Here is a 24381-nt window from a genome sequence, read left to right as displayed (position 1 = left end):
AGCGTCAGGGTTTCACTCGGCTGCATTTGAACCTCCAAAGCCCCCAGCACTGCCTGACACGTTCACAGGCAGGGTTCTTCGGTCTGACACCCTCCAGGCTGGAGGAACACCCGGAGCACCCTGAGAGATGAAGGCAATCGGGGTGCCGGGGGCGGCTGCATCCTGGCGCACGCCCCACGAGGAAGCCGTGGGCGGTGTGAGGTGACTTATGAGGCCGAGCAGCCTCCAGGCACCGAGACTTCCCCCTGCAGCCTGTCAGAGAGGGTTCTGGCAGCCTGTGACAGCAGCCAGGCCCCCATGGCCTGGCACTGAGCCCCCTGCCTCCTCCCGGCCTCAGGGGTGGCCTCGGTGCTGCTGGACCAGGGAAACCACAGGTACCAGGGCAGGGAAATGGGGCAGGCTGGGCTTGTGCTCGGGGGTTGTGGTGCTGGCAGCAGGTAGGAAGGAGAGGGACGCAGTGCAGGGTGCTGTGACTCCTCAGGCTCTGCTGCCCTAACCATTCTGCCCTCTCCTCCCAGCCCAGGAGCTACAGGAAGATGATGTGCCTGCCTGCCTCCCCACCAGCGCTGGCGTCGAGGACGTGCCTGGGGCTCGGGCTCTTCGTGCTCCTCTGCCTTGGGATGGGTAAGCAGGAACCAGGATGGGAGTGTGGGAAGGGGCTGGGCACCAGCAGCAGCACCCCTGTGATGGTCACCAGGGGATGGTGGCCCTCCTCAGGACAGTCCTGGTGCCTTCTGCCAGGGCTGAGCCCAGGCCAGGGTTTGGGGCACTGGCACTTCAGTGAAGAGCCCCCAGCTCTCAGCTTCCCAGGCTGCGGGCTCCCAGAGAGGCAGGGTGATCTCCCATCGCAGCCAGGGTGAGAGAAATGAGGGTGGTTTTGGTCAGCTGATGTCTGTGGGGAGCACATGGCGCAACCCCTTGGGCTTCGGCCTCGGTGGCGGGGTGGTTTCTGCAGCTTTTTGGGTGGTTAAAAGTGGGTGTGTGGTGGAGGTGACAGGGAAAGATGGCAGCTCTGAGTGCTCTGCACCTCCTGGGCAGCTCAGCACAGAACAGAGTGAGTTCTTTCTCCAATAACACAAATCTCCATTGAAGTCATGCCTGAGCTGTTTCCTGTCCTTTTCTGAGGACTTGACACAAAGCTCACACAGATCACTCTTCACCTCAACAGGCTTGGGATGGGTCTTCTCAGATGTGTGAAATGTTAACCTGGAAACCACACAAAATTCACTTCTGAGCTGGAGTTTGTTGTGGCTGCAAGATAAGTCGTAAATTTTAGTGTTTCACTGCAGCTAACAATACTCTAGAGCAAACCTGGGCTGCACTGAGGCTTTCCTTAAAAATCAAGCAATGCAAAATTAGGAACTTTTCATGCTGCTATTGTGAAACTGGGAGATATTTGATGCCAGGTTTCATTTTGAGTTTCAGTCTCAGAATTTTAAGATAAAACTTGGAGAATTTAGCAGGGAATGAATTGCAGAACTCACTTGTAAAGAAATCAACAACCTCAAATGCCTCTCTGGGATCTCTGCTCTTCTGTCTTCCCCTCACTCTTTCCCCTATCTCTGTGTTTGCAAAGCATTTATCAAGCACAAATATATTTTGCTTGTATTTGCATCAGGCAAACAATCTATCATGAGCAGAACTGTTTCTCTCTCAGTGGTTTAAGAGCTTGTGGTATGTTAATAATGTAATTATGAGCATATGGTAATTCTCCACTCATGTAATTTCTCTGAAAATGATTCTGGTTCCTTGGCTAAAGGATGTATACTTGGATGTATAGTTTGATGCATTCTAATATCCACTGCTAGAAATACAAGTTTGATAATAGAAAACTAAGTGTTTATCTAGTTGTACTTTTGAGACACAAATTTTAGATGCTTCTCTAGCAACAAGTCAATGGAAGTCACGGTGCTTCAGGAGCAGGGGCTTGGCAGACCAATAAGAACAGGACAGCTGATGCACTTCTCTCTCTGCATGCACTCACACACACTCTGAACCCTTTCTCTCCAAAGATCAGCATTCCTGCATTAGATTGCTCCATGAAAATACGTGGTGCAGTACCCACAAAGGACTGGGCTTGAAAAGCTTTCCTGGTGCTTGTGGGCGATGCCTTCTCAGCATTGCCCACAGGGACCACAAGGACTGGGTTCTGACCTTGTTGTGGCGAAATAGTGGATCCCTGGGTGTCTGCCACCACCCTGGCAGTGACTTCCCATGCAATACCGAGTGAGTCACCACAGCCAGCATTTCCAGGACTGACCCCTCATGGGGCTGCTCGTGGCCACATCAAGGCACAGTCAGGGCTGGCTCCCAGAGCCCGTGTCCTTGGTTTGGTCCAGGTGTCCTGATGCTGGCACACCCCCCTGATGTAGCACTGCAAAAAGTCAGGTAGCATTCTAGGATGGAAACAGGTGCCCTCTGTAAAGCCCATGAGAGTGAAATAGTAACAGAGGGGATGCCAGGCTGAATTTTCACATTGTAGCAGTGGGAGGCATTAATGGGGGGCTTAATTAGAAGGGATTTGAGGGTTGCCTTTCATAGGAAAGGTTGAAGGTTGATTTGATGGTTGTCTTTCATAGGAATTTCATGTACGTGCAAGCTATGTAGATCTGTTTATTTTCCTTTGAATTGAATTTTGCTATTCTGATGTTCACCTGAGGTGCCTCCCTGAAATGCCAGTGTAATTTAGAGCTGTGTCTGGGATGTCATCTGCTGCTGGAGACACTGATGTCCATGAGCAACACCCCATTGTCTCAGCACAAAGTGGCAAAACAGCTTGGTTACAGCACAAACTTTTTTATTTATGATCTGAATGCACTGCTGGTATCCCCATAGGCTTGGTTTCGTCAAGCCATTGCACCTTCACAGCTACCTACAAACTGTAGGTTGTTCTCAGTCCCCAGTTTATCCTTGAAAAATACAGCTTGAAGTCCCTCAGTATGACCTTTCCCTGCCCTGTGTGCAAGCAAAGCATAGGCACTGACTTCAGTGACACAGCAACCCCAGCTTTATGTCCATGGAGTATTTTTAAACTTCCCTGGAGTATTTTCTTCTAGATGGGGACCACTTAGCTCTTGGTTTCTTCCCAGGGGTGAAATTTTTTGAGAAGTTTGGAAGAAAATTCCCTACAGCTTTTCTAAGTTACTGGAGGGTTGGGAAGGGAGGGGAAATATACACTTCTGTGAGGGACCACTGGCTCACAAGTAACACATTCCAGGAATCCCCTTCCTTTGTGTTACTCCCAGTGGAGAGCTCAGAGTGGAGCTGGGTTTCAGAAAGGGACAATGAGGGCTGAGAAAGAATCCCTGTTTTGTGGCCAGCCCTAAATATTGAATTGTCTGGCAATTTTAGGTGCTTGGTGTCTAATTTCCGTGCCAGCTCTGGTATGGGTTGTGCTGGGGCAGACTTCTCGGCGGAGATGGCATAAATTTTTCTTTACGTACCGGATTTGCCCATTTGATCGCTGGATGCAAATTGAGTTTCTGACTTATTCCTCTTCATGCTTTCAGCTGTTGTTTTAATTTCTTTTTTTTGGAAGAGTTTCTGTCTCCTGTTCCAGACATGCAGAAAAAAAGAGTCCTTCAAAAACAAGGGCCGCGGATCTAAGGAACTCCTTTTTCTGTCTGTCAGTCTAGCCAGAGTGAAACCTGCTGTAAGAGGAGAAACAGAAACCCAGCTAAACCCTACTGCTTTTTGCTTATAGAGACTGTTTTACTTCTTCTCTTGAGCACTTCTTAAATGAAAGAATTATTTAGGAAAAATTAAACCCACAGAAAATTAAACTTGGACAAGCTACATTTTTACACACAAAATACAGTCAAAAGTCTAAATGCCAAGTTTGTAAGGCTGTGGGTCAAATGTTCCTTTCACCCACATAATTTCCTTTTTCCAGTTTGATCGGAATGAACCCACATAGCTCCAGTGACCTCATGTTGCTCTGACTGCAACAGCTTTTTTGCATTTCTGGGATCACTGAGACTTTTGCAGTGTGCATGTTGGACATTCCTGCATTTAAACATGCAAAGTTTGGAGTGGACGCTTTTACTGATTGTGGTAGATTAATTCTGGTAAGCAGAAGGTGCCACCCTTACCCCTTCACACCTTTCCTGCACATCACTGCCTTGATTCTGAGTTCCAAATGTGGTTTAATGGGGGTAATTAACCTGACATAAATGACTGATGTTATCCCTCTCCCTCTCTCGTGGTGAGTTAGTTTTTTTCTGAGCCAGTTTGCTTTTGCACCTATGCTGTGCACCCTGGAGGGGGACGGATGCTGACCAAAAAGATGATGACGGTCGTTGCCACCAAAAGATGCAGTCCTGCTTTTCTCTGGCTATGTTATCCTCCTCTTCTTTGCACATGTCTGATCCCTGGATGATCTACTTCATCTTCCAGCTTAGCAGAAAGTTTCTTTTTTCTTTTCTTTTAAGACTGGTATCTTGAACCAGACTCTGGAGAGGACTGGAAGAGAAAGAGGAGCCAGATCCCCTCTGCTTGCATGGGGAAGGCATGAGATCAGTGTGAGTTTGTTGTCTGCCTGCATCCCAGGGTCATGCCAAGCTGGGAGAGAATTTCCACATTCAGAGAAATTCTCAAAGAATTACAGAGTTTGTGTTGGAAGGGATCTTAAAGCTCCATTTGTTCTAATCTCCCTGCCATGGACAGTTCCACTCGACCAGGTGGCTCAGAGTCCTTCCCAAATTGGCCTTGAACACCTTCAGGGCTGGGGCATCCACAACTTCCCTGGACAACCTGAGCCAGCACCTCACCCCCCCCCCCCCCCATAATAAATAATTTCTTCCTAATATCTTATCTAAACCTTCCCTCCTTCAGCTTGAGGCCATTCTCCCTTGTCCTAATGCTATATGCCCTTGTGAAAAGTCCTTCTCCAGCCTTATTTAAGGCTCCTTTTAAGCACTGGAAGGCTGCTCTAAGGTCCCCCTGGAACCTCTTCTCCAGGCTGAAGGCTTCTCCTTCCTTTTTAAACGTGTTTCCCAGTACAAATGCTGTGCACATGTGGATGTGGCATCTTCCATAGGGTGGCAAGGCAGGATGCAGTGAATTCTGTTCACTTGGCAGAAGGAGGTCAGCTCTGTTTTAAAATAGATTAACTTTATGTTAAATTGTAGCTGTTCTGTCCCCTCGGAGGGGCATCAGCATCGGGAGTCTCAGGAGTTCATTTGAGAATATGTAAATCTTTCCCAACTCAGAAATGCCACAGGCTTTGCTTCTGCTTTTTCACTGTTATGCTTTTAAAATATCATTGGTCCCAGGGGACTCCTGACTGAAAAGAAAGTGCTGACTGATGGCTAATGGTGGCATTTCTACCTATCCTGCACTCAAAGGACAGCCACCTTTTGGCGAGCTCCAATTCCTAGCACATCGCATAAAAGGTTGTTAGAAAAGACGATTGAAGCAAGTCTCCCTGCACAGCACTGTTCTCGCCTTAGCTGGTACCCTCTGGTGTCGTTTGAAATGCCCTGCAGACAAGGATTTGGTCCCTGTGCTGGGGGAAGTGCTTCAGAGAGAACAGAGCTCGCTGTCAGACACCGCTTCCTAAAAACCGAGAGAGCCCCTTTTCCCTGCCCTCAGTGCTCCTGGACGGTGCCTCCAGCAGCCCCTGCCTCTCATTCCACTCCCTCTGCAGCTCCTGGAGCTTTCAGAGCCCTCTGCTCTGCTCTGGTTCCCCGAGTGTCCTCCAGCTCATCATCATTCTCCATGCCACGCTCTTATCTAGGGCTGTGTAATCTCTGCTCCAGCAGCGGGGTGACTGACAGAGCATCCGTGAGTCAGTGCCTGAGCACAGACCAGTTTCTCTAACAAGATAATGGCTGGCAGGCCTGCAGCGTTGGTAGCTGCACTGGTGAGTGTTGCTATGGCTGTGGGCAAGTACTTCAGCAGGGAAAAAAAAAATAAATGAAAAATTGTAATTTTTCGGCTTTGAAGTGGGCTTCTGTGAGAGGTATCATACTTGATTTTCCTGATTACTGGGTACTTTCACCTCCTATCAGTTTCAAGAGAGGGCTGTCTGCTTGGGGAGCATGTGAGACAGAGATTTAGTCAGCACTGAAGAAAACTACAGCCTTAAGCAGTGGGGAGGACCTCAATTTCAGAAACTGCTGTGAGGACAGTAGCATGCATGGCAGTGGTATTGGAGGAATTAGGAAAATTATCTGAGAACATCTTCAGCTGGGAGATGAATATAGAGGAAGTACAAAGTGATCCTGTCAGCAAGAGATGGAGACTGCAGGGGGAAAAATTAACAAATTTATTTTTGTCTGTCTTTGTGACAGATCTCCCCCACCAGCTCGTCTTACACAAATGCCACATCTAGTTTCGGCTCCAAACTGGGAAATCTAAAGAAGTGCTGAGCAAGATACAGGAATTTGATCTCTAAAGGAACTAAAATATGCAAATCTGAGGACATCCAGATTTAGGGGCCCTCCCTGCCCTTTTTTATTGTAGCAGGGTGACATTCCACGGGCTGGGAGTGCAGAAAGGGAGAAGGCTCAGACTCTTCTTTTGCTCATTTCTCCAAGTCAAAGACGTCCTTCTGTCCCCACGGCCGTGTGTCCCTGCTGGTTTGCAGGGGACAAAGCAGGGTCTCTCCATCCTTTCCTCCTTGAGCAGCGTCCGTGTGGTGCACTCTGCAGAGGGGGAACAGATCTAACACACGATCTAGTCCCCATCTCCAAGTAATTCTGGTTCCATATCCAGCTCCTTGCTTGGGTCTGACCTCCTGGCCGGTGCCAAGATGGGAGAATTGCCGGTGATTTGTGCAGAGTTGTGATTTTACTCACCTAACAAACACGGCAGACTGGACATACCCGGCCAGCAGGCTTGTCCCAGGCTGACTCAGAAAGCAGATTTTGATCTCCTCAAGTTCCGAAAACTGAGCTGGAGCAAGAGGTGTCAGCTGGCTGGAGCCAGCCCCTCTACCAAAGTATTTCAGATTCCCTTTTGTCTTCTCAGATGCTAATTGCAGATTGCCCTCTGGTTTTCACAGCCACTTCATGGCTTCAAAGATTTCTTCACTAAAGGTGAAGATGTCCAAACAAACACAAAATAAAACAGCATTACAGTGAAACAGAGGAATACTGATGGAGAGGGACACCAAAACACCCTGGGAGCATTATAATAATTGCCAAATCTACAGTTTAGAGCTGGGCAAGCCAGGGTTATTCTTCTGTTTAGCAGGAATGTGGCAGTGTAAAGATGGGAAGTGCATAAAACCGTGTAAGGGGTACCCCGAGGTTACAGCACAGAAGCAAGCAAGGATGGCCTTCTTTTCTGCTCCCCTCTCTAACCACGTTTGGGATAGGTAATGGAACTTGACCTGAGCAAAACATCTGGATTTGCAGCTGCTTTGTTTCACCACAGCGGCCCAGAGCAGCAGCAGGGCTATGGTTTGTGAGGAGAGGCTGGGCCTGGGGTTATGCAAGGGGAAAGGGCCACTCTTCCTTTTCATGTCTGCCAAGACATCTCTTTGCATGCTGAGCTTGCTGGAGTGGAGTCTGTGAAGGAGGAGCCTCAGAGGCTGGTCTGGCACTCACACCTGGGTTAATCTGCAGCCACAGGCTCCGTAAAGAGGACAGCCAGCACGGCCTTACAGCACCCACTTTTCTCTGTTTCATCCCATATTTATTAGTGCACAGAGTCTTTACAATGAAACACAGAGGAAGGCAGTGTTTTTATGCACTTCTGAACCAGTGTCTCCACACAGAGGTTATCTGGGCATCTACCAGTGTCCTTCTGCCATCAGTGTGTTCTCAGGAGTCACTGATTTAAACATGGAACATTCCACATACTCCCATGTAGCACAGGACATTTGCTGGCTTTTGGCTCCATGGAAAGCCTGGGGAGAATCTCATTCCTCGTTGGTAAAATCACCAGGGATAAAGACAAGATCAAGGGGGAGTGTCTAGTCTTTTAAAGATTCAGCTTTTCAAAATTGGTTTTTCGACTCATTGTCTGTTTTGCTTGGAAATCCCTGCAAAATACTGCATTGCTCTCAAAGGATAAATCAGGCAAGTTTGGGGTGAATGTGCTGTTCCCAGAAAATGAGGGGTCGGAGCTGCAGAACTACCTGCAGAGTGGCAATCCCAGGTGCACAGTCCTAGGCAAAGTCAGTGATGCCAGTAATTTACAAGTAGAGATACCAGCTGCTGTTGCAAAGATAAATAGGGAACCAGAAGGGAAAAAAGCAAGGCAAGGCTCAGAAGGGCAGAGAAAGGGGGAATGCAAGAGAAAAAGAATGGCTCAGGAGCTTCTGTTAACCAGGACTTATTTGGAGGTTTCCAACAGTTTGAGGCTGCTTCTCCAGAGCATTGCTAGGTCTTTAGTTGCCTTTTACTGTCAAATGTCTGCAAGACTTCTGTGCCAGAGGAAATCTGCTCTCATTTGCTGTCTGACTGCATTTGTGGTCAGGATAACAAAGCTCTCTGTGGATGGGGAATTTCTGAGTCAAGGCTTGGGCAAAGAGTGAGGGAAATAGGGATATGGGCTCAACAGCTCTCCTGACTCTCAGAGCAAACAAGAAGGAACAGTTCTTCGCTATATTCCTTTCTGTTCCAGCTAGCCCCGCTGTTTGGGGCATCTGCAGCACAGACATAGTTTGAAGGAAGCAAGCTTTTCTGCCCAGGGAAGAGAAAGTCAGCCCTTCCATCAGTTCAGCATTGACACATGCCACTTCCAATGATGGAGTCATGTGTGTGCACAGCAAGAGAGTGGTGAGCTTCAGAGGGGTGGGAAGAGGAGAGATCTTTTTCTAGAAAAGTCATTAAAAATGATTTCCATGGTGAATACCCTCCCCACAGCCTGGCTGCAGAGAGCATTCAGCATAGAAACGGCACAGAACTGGATTTTCATTTTTGCTTTGCAGTTCACCTCTAAAGCGAAAGGGGACTTTTGTAGGGCTGAATGACTCTTCATGGACTTTGGTTCCTTCAGGCTTGCAGCATTCAGGTTGCAGTTTCAAGGGTGCAGAGCCTTTTAAGGGTAGACATGACATCAGCAGGAGTTTCCAGCCCCTGCACATGTACTCCCAAGGAGGTTTTTGTTCTCCTTTTGGCTGCAAAGGAGACTCTAAGGGGCAAGGTAGGGAGAACCTCATGCAACTCATGATGTGATGTCACCCTGACATTTTCTATACGCCTACTCTTCCCCTATTGCTGCCGAAGAAAACAGAAAATGGTCTTTATCAATCCCAGATTTTGACTGGATGTTTGATTGGCTGCTCTTTCGAGACTCTCCAATAATAATAAGAGCTGCACTGTGAGAACAAGCGAAGATGTGGTCAAAGATAAAAGCACATGTACACACAAACACACACAGAGGTGCAGGAGAAGGAACTTAAAGAATCACAGCCTGAAGTGGGCTGCTTTTAAAGAGAACAGAAGGAAATGCTTTCTCACACAGCATGTAATCAAACTGCACAAGTCATTGCCAGAGGATGTTGTGAATGCCAAAATTATATGTGCATTCCTGAAAGGGCATTCCTGAAAGGGCAAGAACTCTTCCTGCAGGGTAGATCTAGCAGTAGCAATTTAAATGCTGATGTCAAGAAATCCTGAATTTTAGGCTGCAAAGGTTGGCAAGACAAGGCAGTTTCTCTCCTGTGTGGAAGAATTAATTTCTCTCTCATTTTGCTTTCAGCTGATGGCTGACAGAGGTCAGTGTGAGCAACTCCTGGTCTGCCCCAGCTTGGTTGCTCAGGATCTGCAATGCATTAGAAGGGGAAGTACAGGAAGTAAGGGGGAAATATAGAAACTTTCCCTTTGGAAGACCAGTGGAGTGGCTGAGTGGAGGGAAACCAGTTAAATAAGAAGTTTCTAATTTAATTACATATTCTATTTTATTTAACTAATGTTAAAACATTCCATAGTGTCACCAGGACATCCACAGTATTTTTTGGTGTGTTTCCTACAGATTTAATGTCAAGTATGCAAGTGGTGGGTGGGCAGCGGGGGAGGGGAGTGAAATTTATTCCACAGAATCACAGAATCATTTAGGTTGGAAAAGACCTTCAAGATCTTTCAGCCCAACCTTTAACTCAGCCCTGCCAAGTCCACCAACAAACCCTGTTCCTAAGTGCCACTCCACGTGTCTGTTAAATGTTCTGTCCCAGGCTTTGTGTCTGGGCTCTACTCCAGCAATCAGCCCCGAGCTCCAGCTGCGGCAGGGCACTGGCCGAGCATCCCCTTGTCTCCCCCCAGCACAGGCAGCTGTAGGACTGTGACCAAGTCACAGGGCTGTGCCACAGGGCTCCTGTTGTGGCAGTGGCCCCAGGGTCTGTGTGTCACCCCAGGGTCTGCGAGTCACTGCTAAGCAAATGAGGCCTGGCAGGAAAGCAGCTTGTGGCTGCCGTGGACGGCGGCTGAATGCAAATGCTGCAGCATCCCGGTCACAGCGCTGCCTGCTGCCTCTGGACAGCGTGGCTGCAGCTAGCCTGGGACTATCAAGAGTGAGCCAGCACCAGCCAGGCTTTGCTGGGGAGGTGGCAGTTCTGAGACTCAGCTTTGTGCATTGCTCAGCTCACACTTCAGGCAGAGGCTTTGCACGTGGGCTCTCCCCTCCACTGATGGGTGATGCTGCGCTGTCCCTGTCAGTGACACACCGCCTGTCAGGACTTTCCTGCTTCCCCTCTCAGGTGTGGTTACTGAGATGTGTTCTGCAGGGAAAGAAGAGGGAATCTGAATCTTTTCTGTCCTGAAGACAGCTATTTCCTTGTTTTTCTGCTCTCAGTCAGTGGAGTGTAACAGATTGATATCCCACTTCCACCACTGGAGATGAGTGCTGAGGCAGCGAGGCCGAGGCAAGCAGGGCAGAGAGCAGCCTGATCTGGACTAACCAAGCCGAGTGCACATCATCCCCAGGCTTGCCCTAACTCAGGTGAAAGCCCAGGCACCTGTCCTGTGGTGCAGCACAGGGTTGTGTGTCCATGCTGGGTCACCTTGCAGCAGCAGCAGGAGCTCCTTGCTAGGCTGCTCCCTGGATGGCAGCCCCTGTGAACCTTTACCCACTGGAAAGAGGAAGGAGTGGCAAAGCAAGGCGGATCCTGGGAGCGGGGTGCTTCGCAGGGGAATTACTGCTCACGTGGCCAGAGTTGTACCTAATTGCACCCTGCAAGGGTCTCAGTGTTGTCAGGACATGGCTGTACTCCAGGTGTTCACTGCACAGTCACAGGCCAGGAGTTGGGGAACATCTGTGCTGGTTCCAAGTTGTCCCATGAGCTTTCACAAAGATAAATTTGTTCTACCTAGACTAGGCAAAATTGTTCACTTGCTATTGCTGGAAGGCTGATGACAAGTGTGGCTGCAACCTTTGTGTATCATTGTAGGGTTGATTCTAGTTTCTGGGATCTTGAAAGTTTTGGGTCTCTTTTCTTTTACAAAAAGGTAACTACCAAAAGTCCCCCAGCCCTCCTGAACAAATAGTACACTGTGGCCCTGTTAAGCATGCAGAGAACCCATTGGAGAGTGACACAGATTTTTCCAAACACCAGGCTCTGAAAAGGGAAGCAGAGGAGATAGCAGTTTGTGCATGTGCATTTCTATCCCTATTTTTACAGGGGCCAGCAAAATTTATGTTCAGGCAAGCAACTCTCCTGCCTTTGCCTTCAGCAATCCATGCAGCAATCCTTGTGTGCCTGCTGGGTCATGATCCTGAGTAGCAGTGGAGCATGATGTAGGAGGCAATGCCCAGGGTGGCTCCCCTCAGTGCAGAGCTGAAGCTGTGAAACAGCTCGGTGGCTGATGAGGGACGTGAGCAGTCACAGCCAGAAGGGCTGAGCTTCAGGCAGCAGGTCCTGGCACAAGGCTGTACCACTGACTCACCGATTTTGTTTGCTCCTCACCTGCAGGCCAAGCACTGGAGAAGAAAATAGTCAGAAGCAAAGTGGGGGAAAAGGTCAGCCTGCCTTGTTGTCATCAAATTCCCAGCTCAGAAAGCCTACACAGGTACCGGGTCTACTGGCAGAAGAACATTACTGACGTGGTGCTGGCCTACTCAGAGGGGAATATGATCTCCAAGCACGAGCGGTACCGGAACCGGATAGAGATGGACCCCTGGAACCTCACCCTGTGGATCTCCCTCGTGGAAATCCTGGACAATGGCTCTTACCAGTGTGTGGTTCAGCACAACTCCGTTGTTGTGTGTGATGAGTCTGTCATCCTCTTTGTGACAGGTGGGTGGATTGCATCCTGACACCTGAGGCTCTCCAGTGCCGGCCTCTGGGGGTGAAGGATGCTCTTCCAAGCTTTTTCATACTGTAGTAGGTGTGGAAGGTGTGTTATCTGCTTCCATTCCAGCAGCCTCCCTTCTTACCTTTTTTAAGCTACCCCAGGTACAGAAATTTTTTCCCACCACCAACCCAACCTCCTTCCCTTGATGCCTTCCTCTTGTGAAAGGATCCCTCCTGGGGCCCTCCCCAGACACCACTGGTGATGGTGCCTGAGGCAGCCCCTGCTGTCTTTGGGGCAAAGCAAGATCAAGCCCTTAGTGCCTGGCAAGCACTCAAGCTGAAAGAGAAATAGGGTGGCCAGGGCAGCATCCCAGCCCTGCATCCAAACCCCTGTGGAACTGGCTGCACTGCAGCTCCACAGCCTAAAGCCGAATTCATCATAGAGCTTTGAGGCTTGTTACATTAAAGAAACTGAGTTCCTTTGTTCAAAATGAATCTGAATCTTTTCTTAGAGGCCACAAAAAGTTCCACTGACATTTTCCATTTCCACCAGTGTTTTTGTGGCAGTTGATTTCAACCAAGGATACTGGTGACATATATAAATATATGCATGTATTTTAATACCTATAACAGCAGATAGTTACATGAATCTTCCAGACAAGTCAGTGAAGGAGCATGCCTCATCTGGAAGGAGATTGGGCAACAAAAAAAAGACAAGCTCCTGAGGTCTGGCCATTTCCTGCTGGCCTGAGAGGGCATATGTGCAATGAGATAAATTCAGTGATCTTGCTGGGAATTGGTATGAAAAAAGGGAAGTGTACTGCCAGCACCCTTTTTTAACCATGAGGGTTGAGAAGTTAACTGCATAAAAAACATAAAACTATGGATCTCTTTTCCTGTCTGCAAATACTCCAGTTTCTTTCCAGACAGAAATCCCCTTGGCCAGCTGTAATAATTATGGCAGACTTCTGCTCCCTCTGGTGAAGTGGGATCAAGTTATTGTGGGGATCAAGAAAGGGAAATGCTGGAATCAGGCTGGGATGCCTGAAGGGATTTTCCAGGCTGGATGGCAGTGTCGTATTGCTCAACAGACAATGGGCCTGAAGAAAAACTGTCTCTCCTTGCTTGCCACTGGTCAGCCACACAGTGTTGAGCAAGTTTCTTTCACTAGTGACTGCTTGGTATCCTAGACCATGGGCAGAAAAAACTCCCATGGTGACTGCCCTGTGAGTGGGGGGTCCTTGCTTTGACTGTGGGTTTTGGGGGCTGCAAACCTTGCTGTGACCTGACAGAATGGTAACCAAATCTCTCTCTCGCTTCAGCTGACTTCAGCAAGCCCAACATAACTGCTGAAGTGTCCACTGATTCTTGCGAGCTGACTGAGATGGTGATAACATGTTCTTCTCATGGAGGTTTCCCCAAGCCCAAAATCTCTGGAGCCCTCAACAACGTGTCCATGGAGTGGAATGCCAGCTGGGTGTCTGAGTCCAGCCTCAGCCCATACAATGTCACTGGAAAACTGCTGCTCAACGTGACCAAAGACGTCAACATCACTTGCTCCGTTGAATACAGTGGCTTTGCCAAGTCCACCAGTTTGCTTCTGAGTATGTTTTATTAATGTTTTTTGTAACAAAACCATTTTGTTGAATCTGCTGGGTTGCCTTTCTGAGAATGCAGTAGATTTTGTGCAAGTGTTCATGCAAAGATCACCCAATGATCCTGCCTGTGAACTACACAACGAAATATTTCAAAGGCTGCAAGATAGCTGGAGTGGGAAGGGAGAATTACAACGGTGACTGACAAGCAGAGGCAGTTCTGTCTCCCTGCTGCTCTACTCCCAGCTGGGCTGGGAGCTGAACTGGATCCTGTTGTGATCTGGTAATGTCACACCTGGTGGCTCCCACAGGCTGGGGCTGCCACCATCCCGTGCCCCTCTGTACCAGCCCGGTCTTGCTGCCAGCTGTGTGACACAGACCTGGTATTTGAACGAAGGGACCAGAGAAACGTGTGTGCTTTAAAAGCCACAGGCTGCTCTTTAAAATAATTTCCTCATTTAACAAGCTTGTTTGTCCCTGTTTCAGTGAAAGAAACTGTCAGCTGGGGTCTAGATAAAATTCTGCTTTCAAATGTAACATGGGGTTAACTCATACGAAAAGAATTCCATCACTGAGCATGGCTCAGAAGTGATGGCATAATAGATAAGTCTGTGCTTTGAAAAGCTTGAGGCACAAATGGAAACAGCATGAGGGAAAGCAGCACACTACATTCCAGATGTTTTGCAGTAGAAGGGGATTTGCAAGAAAATTCGTAAAACCAAAAGGATTTTTTTTTTAATGTTGTTACCAAAAAAGTATTCTGAAATGTCTCTGGGCCTGATGTTTTTACTGTAGAGATAAGGGCACCTTCAAGGGAAGATAGAGAAGCAGTATGTTTCCTAGGGAATTATACCTTATTCATCAAGGTAGCTTATTCATCTATCTTACTAAAATCAAAGGGGCTTGTGGGGAGAGGTGCCATTCAGCTTCAGAACAAATGCCAGGAACTAGTGCTTTATGAATACTGGCTATTGCTGGATTTAGAGCATAATGTCCCTAATGAAGGGAGAATAAGGTTATGAATAGCTCACTACATAGAAAAAGAAAGCAACAACAACAACAACAAAAGCAGTAATCAGAGGAGGGTGCAGCCAACAGTGACACAGCCACAGCAGTCACAAACCCCCCACTTTCTGACTTTTAGGATGTGGAACCACTCCCATTTTGGCATGGTGTAAATGATCCTCCAAAAAAACCTTTCATGAACACTGAATTACATACAGAACAGAGCCTCTGGTAAATGTAGAAGGCAACCCCTGCAGAGTGAGGGGAGGACTGAACAGCAGATCAGGCTAATTAATGGCTTAGGAGTGGAATGATGCTTACCTGTGCCAGATGCAGATGGTGGAAAACTGAAGGTTTGTGCACATAGGTCTGCAGACCTATGGACATGCAGCAAGTCCTGTCCTGTACAAGAATGGCCCAGTATTTATATATCTATCTATCTGTCTATCTATCTATCTATCTATCTATCTATCTATCTATCTATCTATCTATCTATCTATCTATCTCTAGAATCCCAGTGGTAGAATGGGATTTTCCACCATCTCCAATGGTGAAAAGCCAAAGGCTCCAGACCCACTAAAACTGAACTCTGCCACTGTTCCTGCCATGCAGAAAGAAATTATATTCTAGACTGTTAAATGCATCATTCTCCTTCACCTGTAGATCCAAAGGGAAAAGAATTAGGCATAAATCTGATTAAAGCAGTAAGGAAAACTGCAGAGTACCTTTGAGAACAGAAATTTTCTAGCTGTGAATGCAGGCTTTCCCACCAAGCCTAGCTCATTTCCCTGAAACAGCTTCTGTGTTTTAAAATATTTCCTGTCTCAGTCCTGTTCTGGACAAAGACACAGCTTTTTTAATTCTGTGGATATGTTAAAAATTTCAGCCCATAGCAAATGTGGGTGAATGGAAGAAATTTAGGTGCCAGCTTTGTTTGCTTGTTTATTAAGTCCATTTTCAGGCTGAATAGCTGAGTTAGAATTTGGCCAGAACCCCTGAAATTCACATACCTGCTCTCACATGAAAATGCCAATATCCTGTTGGGCCCTTTTTTAATGTTTTATTTCTCCTGTCTCAGAAAAAACAAACGACTGTGTTGTTCCTCCTGCGCCTCCACCTTATAATGTCATTACTGCTTCAATTATCATCGTTATCACCTTCCTCCTGGCTATCACCCTGGCAGCAAGATACCTCCCAAGGCATGGTAAGTGCAGTTCCTTTTTCAAGAAGGTGTCTCGGTGCTGATGGAGTTTCTATGTAGGATACACATTTATAGAAACTTTACTGTCACACTAGGTATTTCTGTACCTTCTTATTTTTCTCATTTCCTTTTTTTTTTTTTTTCTTTTTGCTCTTCAGCATCCCATGTCACAAAATCTAAGTCTAGCTCATGATTTTTCTACATTTTGTGTGCAGGCAACACTTGAGTTCAGGTTTGAGGGTGAAGAGGTGACAGGGAGTTTTGACAGCAGATCAAAATATTTCCAAAATCAGGTATAATGAAGAGGTTCACAAGGGTTCATTTTTATGTATTAAGATGCTTTAAGATGCTTTAAAATGCCAAGAATGTTGGTGATCATGATAGATACAGCTGAGCACTGAGAGTTTCAAAATAGGATCTCTCTCCACACCCTACTTAATCTCTCAGAAAGTCACTGAGCCAAAGTAACAAAAATACCTAGTGTTAGGGCCACAGGAAAGCATAGCAATGTCCTACTTTTATGAGAACACCAACCAGGAGAGTTAGATTTATATTCTTTGTACGGCCAAAAATGGCACAGGTAAAGTGTCTGGTCCCATCTTATGAAGTCTTCAGTAACTCCAGACAAGTCTCCAAGAGTTTTTCAATGGCAAAGGGGACCTTAAATATCTCAGGGTTAGTGGACAGCTGACTAATTTACTTTTTTCTCTTGAAAAAAATCCTATCTGTTAGCTGTTGCTCCTAATCATGTCTAAACTGACCTTGCCAGAAAGTCCCTGAAGATGTGGGCAGGCATTTAATAGATTTATAAAGGCAGGTAAGATTGAAAGTCAGCAGGAGCAGCAGGTGCCTTATCTGCCCTATGAGCAGCTTTGCAGAGCAGTCCTGGAGAATGACAGCAGGCCTTGCAACACATGAGGATAAATAACACCCAGCTGAGTTCTGTCAGGTCACTGGGGAAGCCACATCTGGGGACAAGAATCCCACACTGAGGGCTCTATGCTCAGGCCACTTACACCATCTGGCCATGGTATTCCCAGTTGGAAAAGGTCTTTCTGAGCAGCAAGGACTCAGCCCACTTACAGATACCTGTAAGTTTGCCATGCTTGTGTCTTGTGATACCTCTACTTCAACTTCAGACAAGTTCACTCCCTAGTCAGATGTGTGGAGGTCTCATTATTATTTTTCTTTTCCCCTCTTCATCAACCACATCCCTTCAAAAACCAACGTGACCATTGAGTCAAGCTGGGCTAATTTCCTTTTAGTATTTTATCACAAAGAAAGGAAGCTTCTGGAAGGCAGTAACTCTGGGTCACACCTGTGCACCTCCTCATTTTCCACCCCTGTGCCCTTATGACACCAGTGCCTGTTCTTCTCCCCTGCTGTTCCCTGGGGCTGTGTCAACAGGAAAGCAACAAGCAGGCTGAAACCAAGAAAATCACAGTTGATCACAGCCTGTGCTGTTAGCTGCATGTATAATGAACTTCTAATTATAGGAGAAAATGAACTGGAATCGGAAGATTTGGCTCTCAACAAATATAGGCTGGAAATTAAAAGGTTCCTTACCATTAAATTAGCAAGATCCTGGAGCACTCTGAGATAGCCTTTTATATAAGAATGGAATTGCTTTTAAAGCAGATGCAAAAAGCAGACCCATGTGGTAGAATGCAATCACCTACAAACAGCATGGCACATGGCTGCATTAACTGGAATTTCCCTTTTAGTCCCACTTCCATAATATGCACAGGGAATAGATTTGCTGAATCAGGTGGTGCTATTTGGTTCAGCCACTTTCCAGGCCAGGCATGGAAGGAACTGTAAAAGAAACTGTAAGAAGTGTAAGAAACTGAAGGCAGAGCCTCCATCCAGCTTTCCAGTTTGTGTAGCTGTCCCATTTCAGTGCTGCTGTGCATGGCCACCTGTCTGGGAAGAGAAACCTCTGCCCTAAGAGTGCTTCATGTGGGTGCTGCTGCAGGTCACCTTTCAAGAGCTCTCCTGGGAGTGCAGAATAGGTCTGAGAGCACCTCTGTTGTTCTGGGCTGTGGAAAGCTGAGTCAGGAGTTGCTAAGAGTGCTTTCTGTGCTCAAAAAGCCATGCTTCAAAGAGCTGAAGTGTGGGAGGGAAGAATAGAAAAGCAGAGCAAAACAAAAACGGAAGTAAGAGTTCTCAGATGCCTGATTGTTGTGGTGGCCAAAACAATCAGGTGCTTTGTTGAGGTTCACAACCACCTACTCTGAGGAGCTGGCAGCCTGTTTTGCAGTAATTTAAGAATGAAAACACAAAGCACCAAGATTAGAGGTCACCTAAACAATGGTTTAGGATTCACGTTGCATAATTTGTGCAAGCACAATTGCACAAGATTCAACTTGAACTACTAAAATTTAGTCATAGATGGTGAGATATTAAGGGGATCTGCTTAATCTGAGTAGATGGTGAGATATTAAGGGGATCTGCTTAATCTGAGATCCTCTTAAAGCACTTGGAAGAGTTTGTTGGTTTTAACACCAGCATTCTTTCACTCAATAGGTAAACTGCAATTAGTGACATGCAACCATCATTATTTCCCTTCTGACCTTATCTCAGCATGTAGCAACCTGTTTTTGTGCCAAGCTGAGGTTCTATCCCTGTGCTAACAAGAGCAGTTTTATCCAATATGACACTATATAGATAATATTTGTTTGTAACAGAGCTTTCTATCAGATCAGATCAGATCAGATCAGATCAGATCAGATCAGACTATGACCATATTCATACAATAACAAGGGATCTTCTTTTTCAGTTTGTTCTCACTGTTGCAAGCACCAGGATTCGGTGGATGAGGGCGTGAAAGAATATACAAAGGCACCCACGAGCTCTAAAGGGACAGCTGAAACATCATCTGTATGACCAGATCACATTTGCAGGTAGTTTTTTTCACTCTTCTCTTGGCAAAACTGTTTCTCAAATAGTATTAAATGCTTGTGCAATGTTAGCTCGAAACACCCCGTGTCATCCAGCTGTCAGGATCTGCAGGAACATCCCCTGCCATTGCCCCTGTACTCATTTTATGGGCTTCCCAAATAAACACTGGGCAGTCTTTTAGTGCCTGTCCTGTTGGGCTTATTTGTGAGTTACTCATCCCCACCTCAGGTGCCACATATGGCTTCACCCCGCAGAGGTTCTGGTTGATTCCCTGTGAGCCATGTGCCTGATTCGATGCCTTAACATCACTGATGATAGAAATTGAGGATTGAGCAAATGGTGGTAAGGGAGGGAGGAAGAAAAGAACAACTCCAGCTTTCCCAGTATGATCAGACACGGCACTCCAATTTTGAGATGTGTCCATTCCCTTCAGCAGCTGGAGGAAAGGAGAAGGAAAAGTTTCCTCCCTCAAACTTGCCCAGAAAACATTCATATTTTAAAAGGAGTTACTTTCGATAATGGGATGTTACAAAAGATGGGCTGGGGAAATCTGGTTTGCCAAGGTTTTATGATTACAAAGGATTATATTTGCTTTGGCTTGAAAGCTCAGCAGTTTTCAGGGCTGTGTCCTCCAAAAAGACACTTAAGTGAAGAGACTTAAGGGAAGATTAGCAGCTAACTGTTTTTATTCACATCATTATCCAGGTGACTGCATCTCCTGCTCTCACCGCAGCATGCAGAATTGCCAGGGTAATGCCTGAGGAATTGCCAGGGTAATGCCCTAGAGCAACAGCCGTGGGGTCCTGGAAGTCACGACTTTGTCAAACTGTGCACTGCAGAATCTAAAAGTTTAATAGTTTTGAGATGGAAAGGAGGGGAAACTCTCATTTGGGCCACTTGTCTCATTTCCAAACCTGACCACCCACTGATGTTTTCCTCTGGGGAAGGCCCTGTCTGGAACAGATACTAGAGCCTTGGTTAGCAAGAATTTTGGGGAGTTTTGTGATGGGAGTGGCAGGAGTTCACCTACAGAATAAACCCATTTTTTTTAATTATGAAAGTTTGCCAAGGTTTTCCTGTAGCTGGTGTAGCTGGAAGCTGGTGCTTCCCGACTCCATTGCCTAGGCCAGCTGCTCTCTGTGGACTGGGATGGAAGCTGTGCTTCCTTAGTGCCTGACTGCCATCTCGTGATGCACCGAGCCATGTCCTACTGCTGCTTCAATAGGGAATCACGTTCATTAAGTCATCCTCACTCCGTTCCCAAGGGTTTTGCAGGAAGCGCTGGGCCAGGCTGCAGCTGGCTGCACTGCCCACTCCGAACAGCTCCGAATTTAGGGACCAGGAGCCCTCTTGTGGAGGGCTCCCGCAGGTGATACCTGTTCGTCGGCTCTGCAGCGTTACTGGGGAACATTTAAGGTGTGAAAAACAAAAACCAAAACCCAGTGAAATCTTTTCCTCAGGTTCTTCACGCTGTGCATCCCGCACTGCAGACTCCACACTGTACAGCGATGCTTGCTGCATGGACCCTTTGGCTCTCTGCGAGGGGGTGGCAGCAGCAGCGAACTGCTCACCACGGCTGACAGCACAACCTCCTGCGAAGGGAATGCAAACCCTGCCTGTGCCGTGCCTTCCTTACATCCAGGTCGCTGGGATTCCAACTGAGAGGACCCTCCGTGTTCCTGCAGCGAGGCAGAAGGATGTCATCGGTGGCACACCAGGTCGAGACTTCAGGAACCTCTGGCTTGATGCTGCCTCTGTGAGAATCAGGGGCCTGCAGAGCCCAGCAGGGAGCCCATGCCCACCTACCCCTTCAGTAACACGGAGCTGCCCTTTGGGAGACCCCAAATCCTGACCTGCAATCTCTTCAGTTTGTGCCTCCATGTTGCAAGTGGGAGAAGCTAAAACTTCTTTTATACTCAGCCTCACACAGGTATCTGTTCTCCCTGCTGGAAGATTTTGGATTTGGACTCGACCATTACAGATACACATCCCTTCTCCCCTAAAGTGGACACATTATTTCATGAGAAAAAGACACTTTGGAAGTGAGTCTATGTGCCTCATGTTTTGCAGTGCTACAAGACTTTCTAGGGAATATTACACACACTGACAGCACTCCTAAGAGCTCATTAATATTGCTTATCCACTGCAGTGGCAAAAGTTCTCATAACCTTTCTCTCCTGAAAGGACAGCCTTGCCAACCCAAGCACTGAGGCACAGCTCCTCCATTCAGTTGCTGTGTGAGGGCACACAACCTGTGCACACACATGGCCAAGTTTTCACGTGCATTCCTTCCCACCCACACCTGTAAAGCCCCATTGGAACTTGTGTGGCAGCCAGTGGTGATCTCGTGTGTAGCTACTGTGGTCAAATGTAACTCGGGGCCTTGCTTTATAAACATGGGTCTGCTTCTGTGTGTACATCTGCCATGGGATACTTGATAGGGAAAGCTCTGCAGATTTTTGGGTGTTTCTCACAGCAACGTAAGGATATTTACTTTGCACTGAACGTTGCTGCTTTCTGCCGGTGTTCTCTCTACCCAGCCAGGACTAGAAGGAATTTCCCTACAGGATGCTAACATTGGACAGGACTCATCGGATCCGGGTGACATTCTTGCCTACTGTGTAGGAAAAAATGGTTTCTCATTTTGAGGGGAAAGGAGGAAAATGCCCCAACCCCCAATATGCTTCCTAAGCAACTCTGCCTACTAACCTAACTCTGCCCTGAGTTTGACTGGAATGTTTTTCCCTTTTGCTCTGCAAGCTGTACCCATTTCCTCACTGTTCCATCCACATTATCAGGGCAAACCAAAGTCTGAAGGCACAATGCCATCCTCTTTGTGGGATGTGTTGTCACTTGAGCTGCTTATCTTCCTAGAACACAGAAAAGACATAGTCCATCCATTTCACTTTTTTTCTACTTGGTACATATTGAGAAACTGCTGGAAAAAAATAGGATTAAAAGTGGTTTAGAGGATACTGAGCTCTGAGATTAAGTAAAAAACAGACAATGCTCCCTTTCTACTCCTGCAGACTCATGCTGTGCCATCACCTTTTTACTGCTTTCCCAATGTACCAAGTGTAATGGGAAGTTCAGAACATTCTTACAGAGGAGTTTTTGACAGAGGAAAGGAGGTAAACTGGGGGATAAGGAAACAATTGCACTTGTGTGTTCTGGTTGCAAACAGGACACAAGTGACAGAAATCAGGCTGTGTCCAAAAGGCAGGACTTGGTGAATGAGTGACATGTCTCACACTTTTCAGGTTTCCTGTTCTTTCAGCCTATGCTTGTTCCAGCACAAACCACCGGCTCCTTGCAGGCTGACCACTGTCTCTTGGCATTCACTTCCAGTTTTGCTGATTTCCAGCACTGTTCTTAGCCACAGCCACACTGCAATTGCACCTTGCCAGCTACACCACAGCTCTGCCAGTTGTACCAGCATGTTTTCCCTCTCACGATCCCATGCTCTCTCTACTTCTGCTCCTGGCTGGTGACTGTGCAGCCTCCCAGAGAAGGGCTTGTCTTTTGCAGTGTGCCAAACCTCTCTACATCACCACAGATTCCAGTAACGCTTTCAGTAATTCCTTCTAAAAGAAACAAAAAAATTCCCTGACAAATATGGCCAGCATCAGGTTATTTTTATATGCTTGATGGGCAGGTTATTTGGTTCCTTTTCTTTTAAGCAATAATACTCTGGATCACATTTTCTATTGCCTTATGCTGTATTCAGTGAATTGCATACAAATGGTTTCTGTGAGACCTTCTCAGCTTCGTATCTGCATCATTGTAGCAAGTGAGCTGCTGTTTACCATGGGTGTTTTGTATATAATGTTGTTTCCTGGGGTTCCTCCTTTCATTGTATTAAAAAATAAATGGTAAACTCAGTTTCCTTTCCTCAGTAATAAAAGATGTCTGTCTATGCACTGAGTAGAACCTCTGTTACTCATGTTAGCCACCATTTCACAGCATCCAGGTAGGTGATGCAGCTGTTGACAAAGCTGTACCAGGTACAGCTGGCATCAAGCCACAGCTCTGTCCAGTGTGCCAACAGCAGTGACAAAATGACACTCAGGTAACCCAACTTGTGACTTCCACACCCCTCACATCTGTCACTGCCAGGGGTTACCTGAGCCATGTAGCTACAGATCATCCTTCTCCCTCCAAACAGGAGGTTCTCTGCAAAAGCAAAATGCAGTGTAAGGTCTTCTCACTGCACCCTTACTACTTGGGTTACCTGCTCTGAAAGTGGAGGGTAAATAATTTCAGTGCTGTGCTCTTGCTGGGGATGGAGGGAGTGGGAATGTGAAGAATCCCTTATAGGTGTATGTAAAAAACAAACTCTGAACCATTTGGGAGTCTAAGAAGTAAGGAAGTGCAGGGAACTAAATTCAGCAGGAAACTGAGAAACAAATGCCTGCTAATCTTGAGCGTAGCTGAAGTCTCTGCTTCTCCTGGCTAATAGGCAGCATAAGAACATGTAGCAGCCCTCCCTGGCACAGACAGAAAACCCACACAACTGCTACACCTTGGCTCTGCTTTCCCTCCCAGGGAAGAACATTCCTGCATCAATGGTCAGGCACAGGAAAATTAGTATTCTTTAAGCATCACATCAAATACCACCAAACAGGAATAGAGACAGAGCAATGGCACAGCTAAATGTCATCAGAGCTGCTGTACAGATAAGAGTGTGGGATATTGGGGGGGGATGTAATAGTGAGAAGATAAAAATGAAGATATAAAAGAAGATACGACATCGCTGTGTAAGCACAATGGCAAAAATGTGACTTAGAAAGGCCCATTTCCTTTTTTTGTGGGGGTGCCAATGACAACACCATTACTATCACCAACACATGCAGAGCTTAAAACTCTGAGGAAAGATGGAAAGATAAATCCATACCTCTGCTTATGCAGATCCTTCACTTACACACAGAAAAGGAAAATCAGAGCTGGTTGATGACAACCCTGAAATACACATTTCTTCAATGGAAAAATGAGCTACACTGGGGTGTTTAAAAAAATTAAATGCTCACTTCAGGAGTCAGAAAACACAACACCTTCTTGAAAGCAAACTGTGCCAAAAATCTGCTTTGGGTGGGTGGAATACACTCTGTGGGATTGACTGTTCGTATTTCAATCAACAGTAATTATCTGGAGAAGCATTCAACCAGAACAGATTCTTTCCTTATGAGAAGAACACCCAAAAATCCTGTAATTCCTTTTAGTAGGAGAAAAAATTCCAACAAAGAAAGGGAACAGGAATTCTGATGTCCTGCTTTGGGGAAACAGTGATGGGCCACCTCACCCTTCTGAGTACAGACCATTTTAGAGTAACTCCAGCACCACCCACAGGTAACAGCTCTGACTTAACAGTTTATCTCTGCAACAAAATAATAGAGCTGACACTCTCGTGGCTCTTGCCTTTGTTACTGCCTGGGTAGAGGAATGTCTGGGGGGATCTCAGAGCTCTTCTCAAGGAATGTCACTCAAGGATGCTCCTCTAG

At 46.7% G+C, this 24381-nt stretch overlaps 1 protein-coding gene across 2 annotated transcripts; it reads left to right on the top strand.

Annotated features, from left to right (window-relative positions):
- Window positions 1–243: 243 nt before the first annotated feature.
- Window positions 244–24309, top strand: CD80 (CD80 molecule). 2 transcript variants are annotated; one of them, XM_058838373.1, is made up of 7 exons: window positions 244–374; window positions 519–624; window positions 11861–12184; window positions 13504–13785; window positions 15860–15985; window positions 18762–18885; window positions 20344–24309. In XM_058838373.1, the coding sequence occupies exons 2-6, from the start codon at window positions 537–539 to the stop codon at window positions 18866–18868; spliced, it is 927 nt and encodes a 308-aa protein (XP_058694356.1). In that variant the 5' UTR covers window positions 244–374; window positions 519–536; the 3' UTR covers window positions 18869–18885; window positions 20344–24309. The 2 variants fall into 2 exon arrangements, with proteins under 2 accessions (XP_058694356.1, XP_058694365.1); XM_058838382.1 differs by having other exon boundaries at window positions 18762–18888.
- Window positions 24310–24381: the final 72 nt, after the last annotated feature.

The sequence above is a fragment of the Poecile atricapillus genome, chromosome 1, assembly GCF_030490865.1.
Source record: "Poecile atricapillus isolate bPoeAtr1 chromosome 1, bPoeAtr1.hap1, whole genome shotgun sequence".
Taxonomy (NCBI): domain Eukaryota; kingdom Metazoa; phylum Chordata; class Aves; order Passeriformes; family Paridae; genus Poecile; species Poecile atricapillus.
The sequence above is the reverse complement of the archived record's forward strand: the minus strand, read 5'-3'. Positions and strand labels throughout refer to the sequence as shown.

Coding starts and splice junctions, on each gene's coding strand:
- CD80 (XM_058838373.1), top strand. CDS start 537: ATGATGTGCCTGCCTGCCTCCCCACCAGCGCTGGCGTCGAGGACGTGC. Junction 12,185..13,503: donor TGTCATCCTCTTTGTGACAG/GTGGGTGGATTG, acceptor CTCTCGCTTCAG/CTGACTTCAGCAAGCCCAAC. Junction 13,786..15,859: donor GTCCACCAGTTTGCTTCTGA/GTATGTTTTATT, acceptor CTCCTGTCTCAG/AAAAAACAAACGACTGTGTT.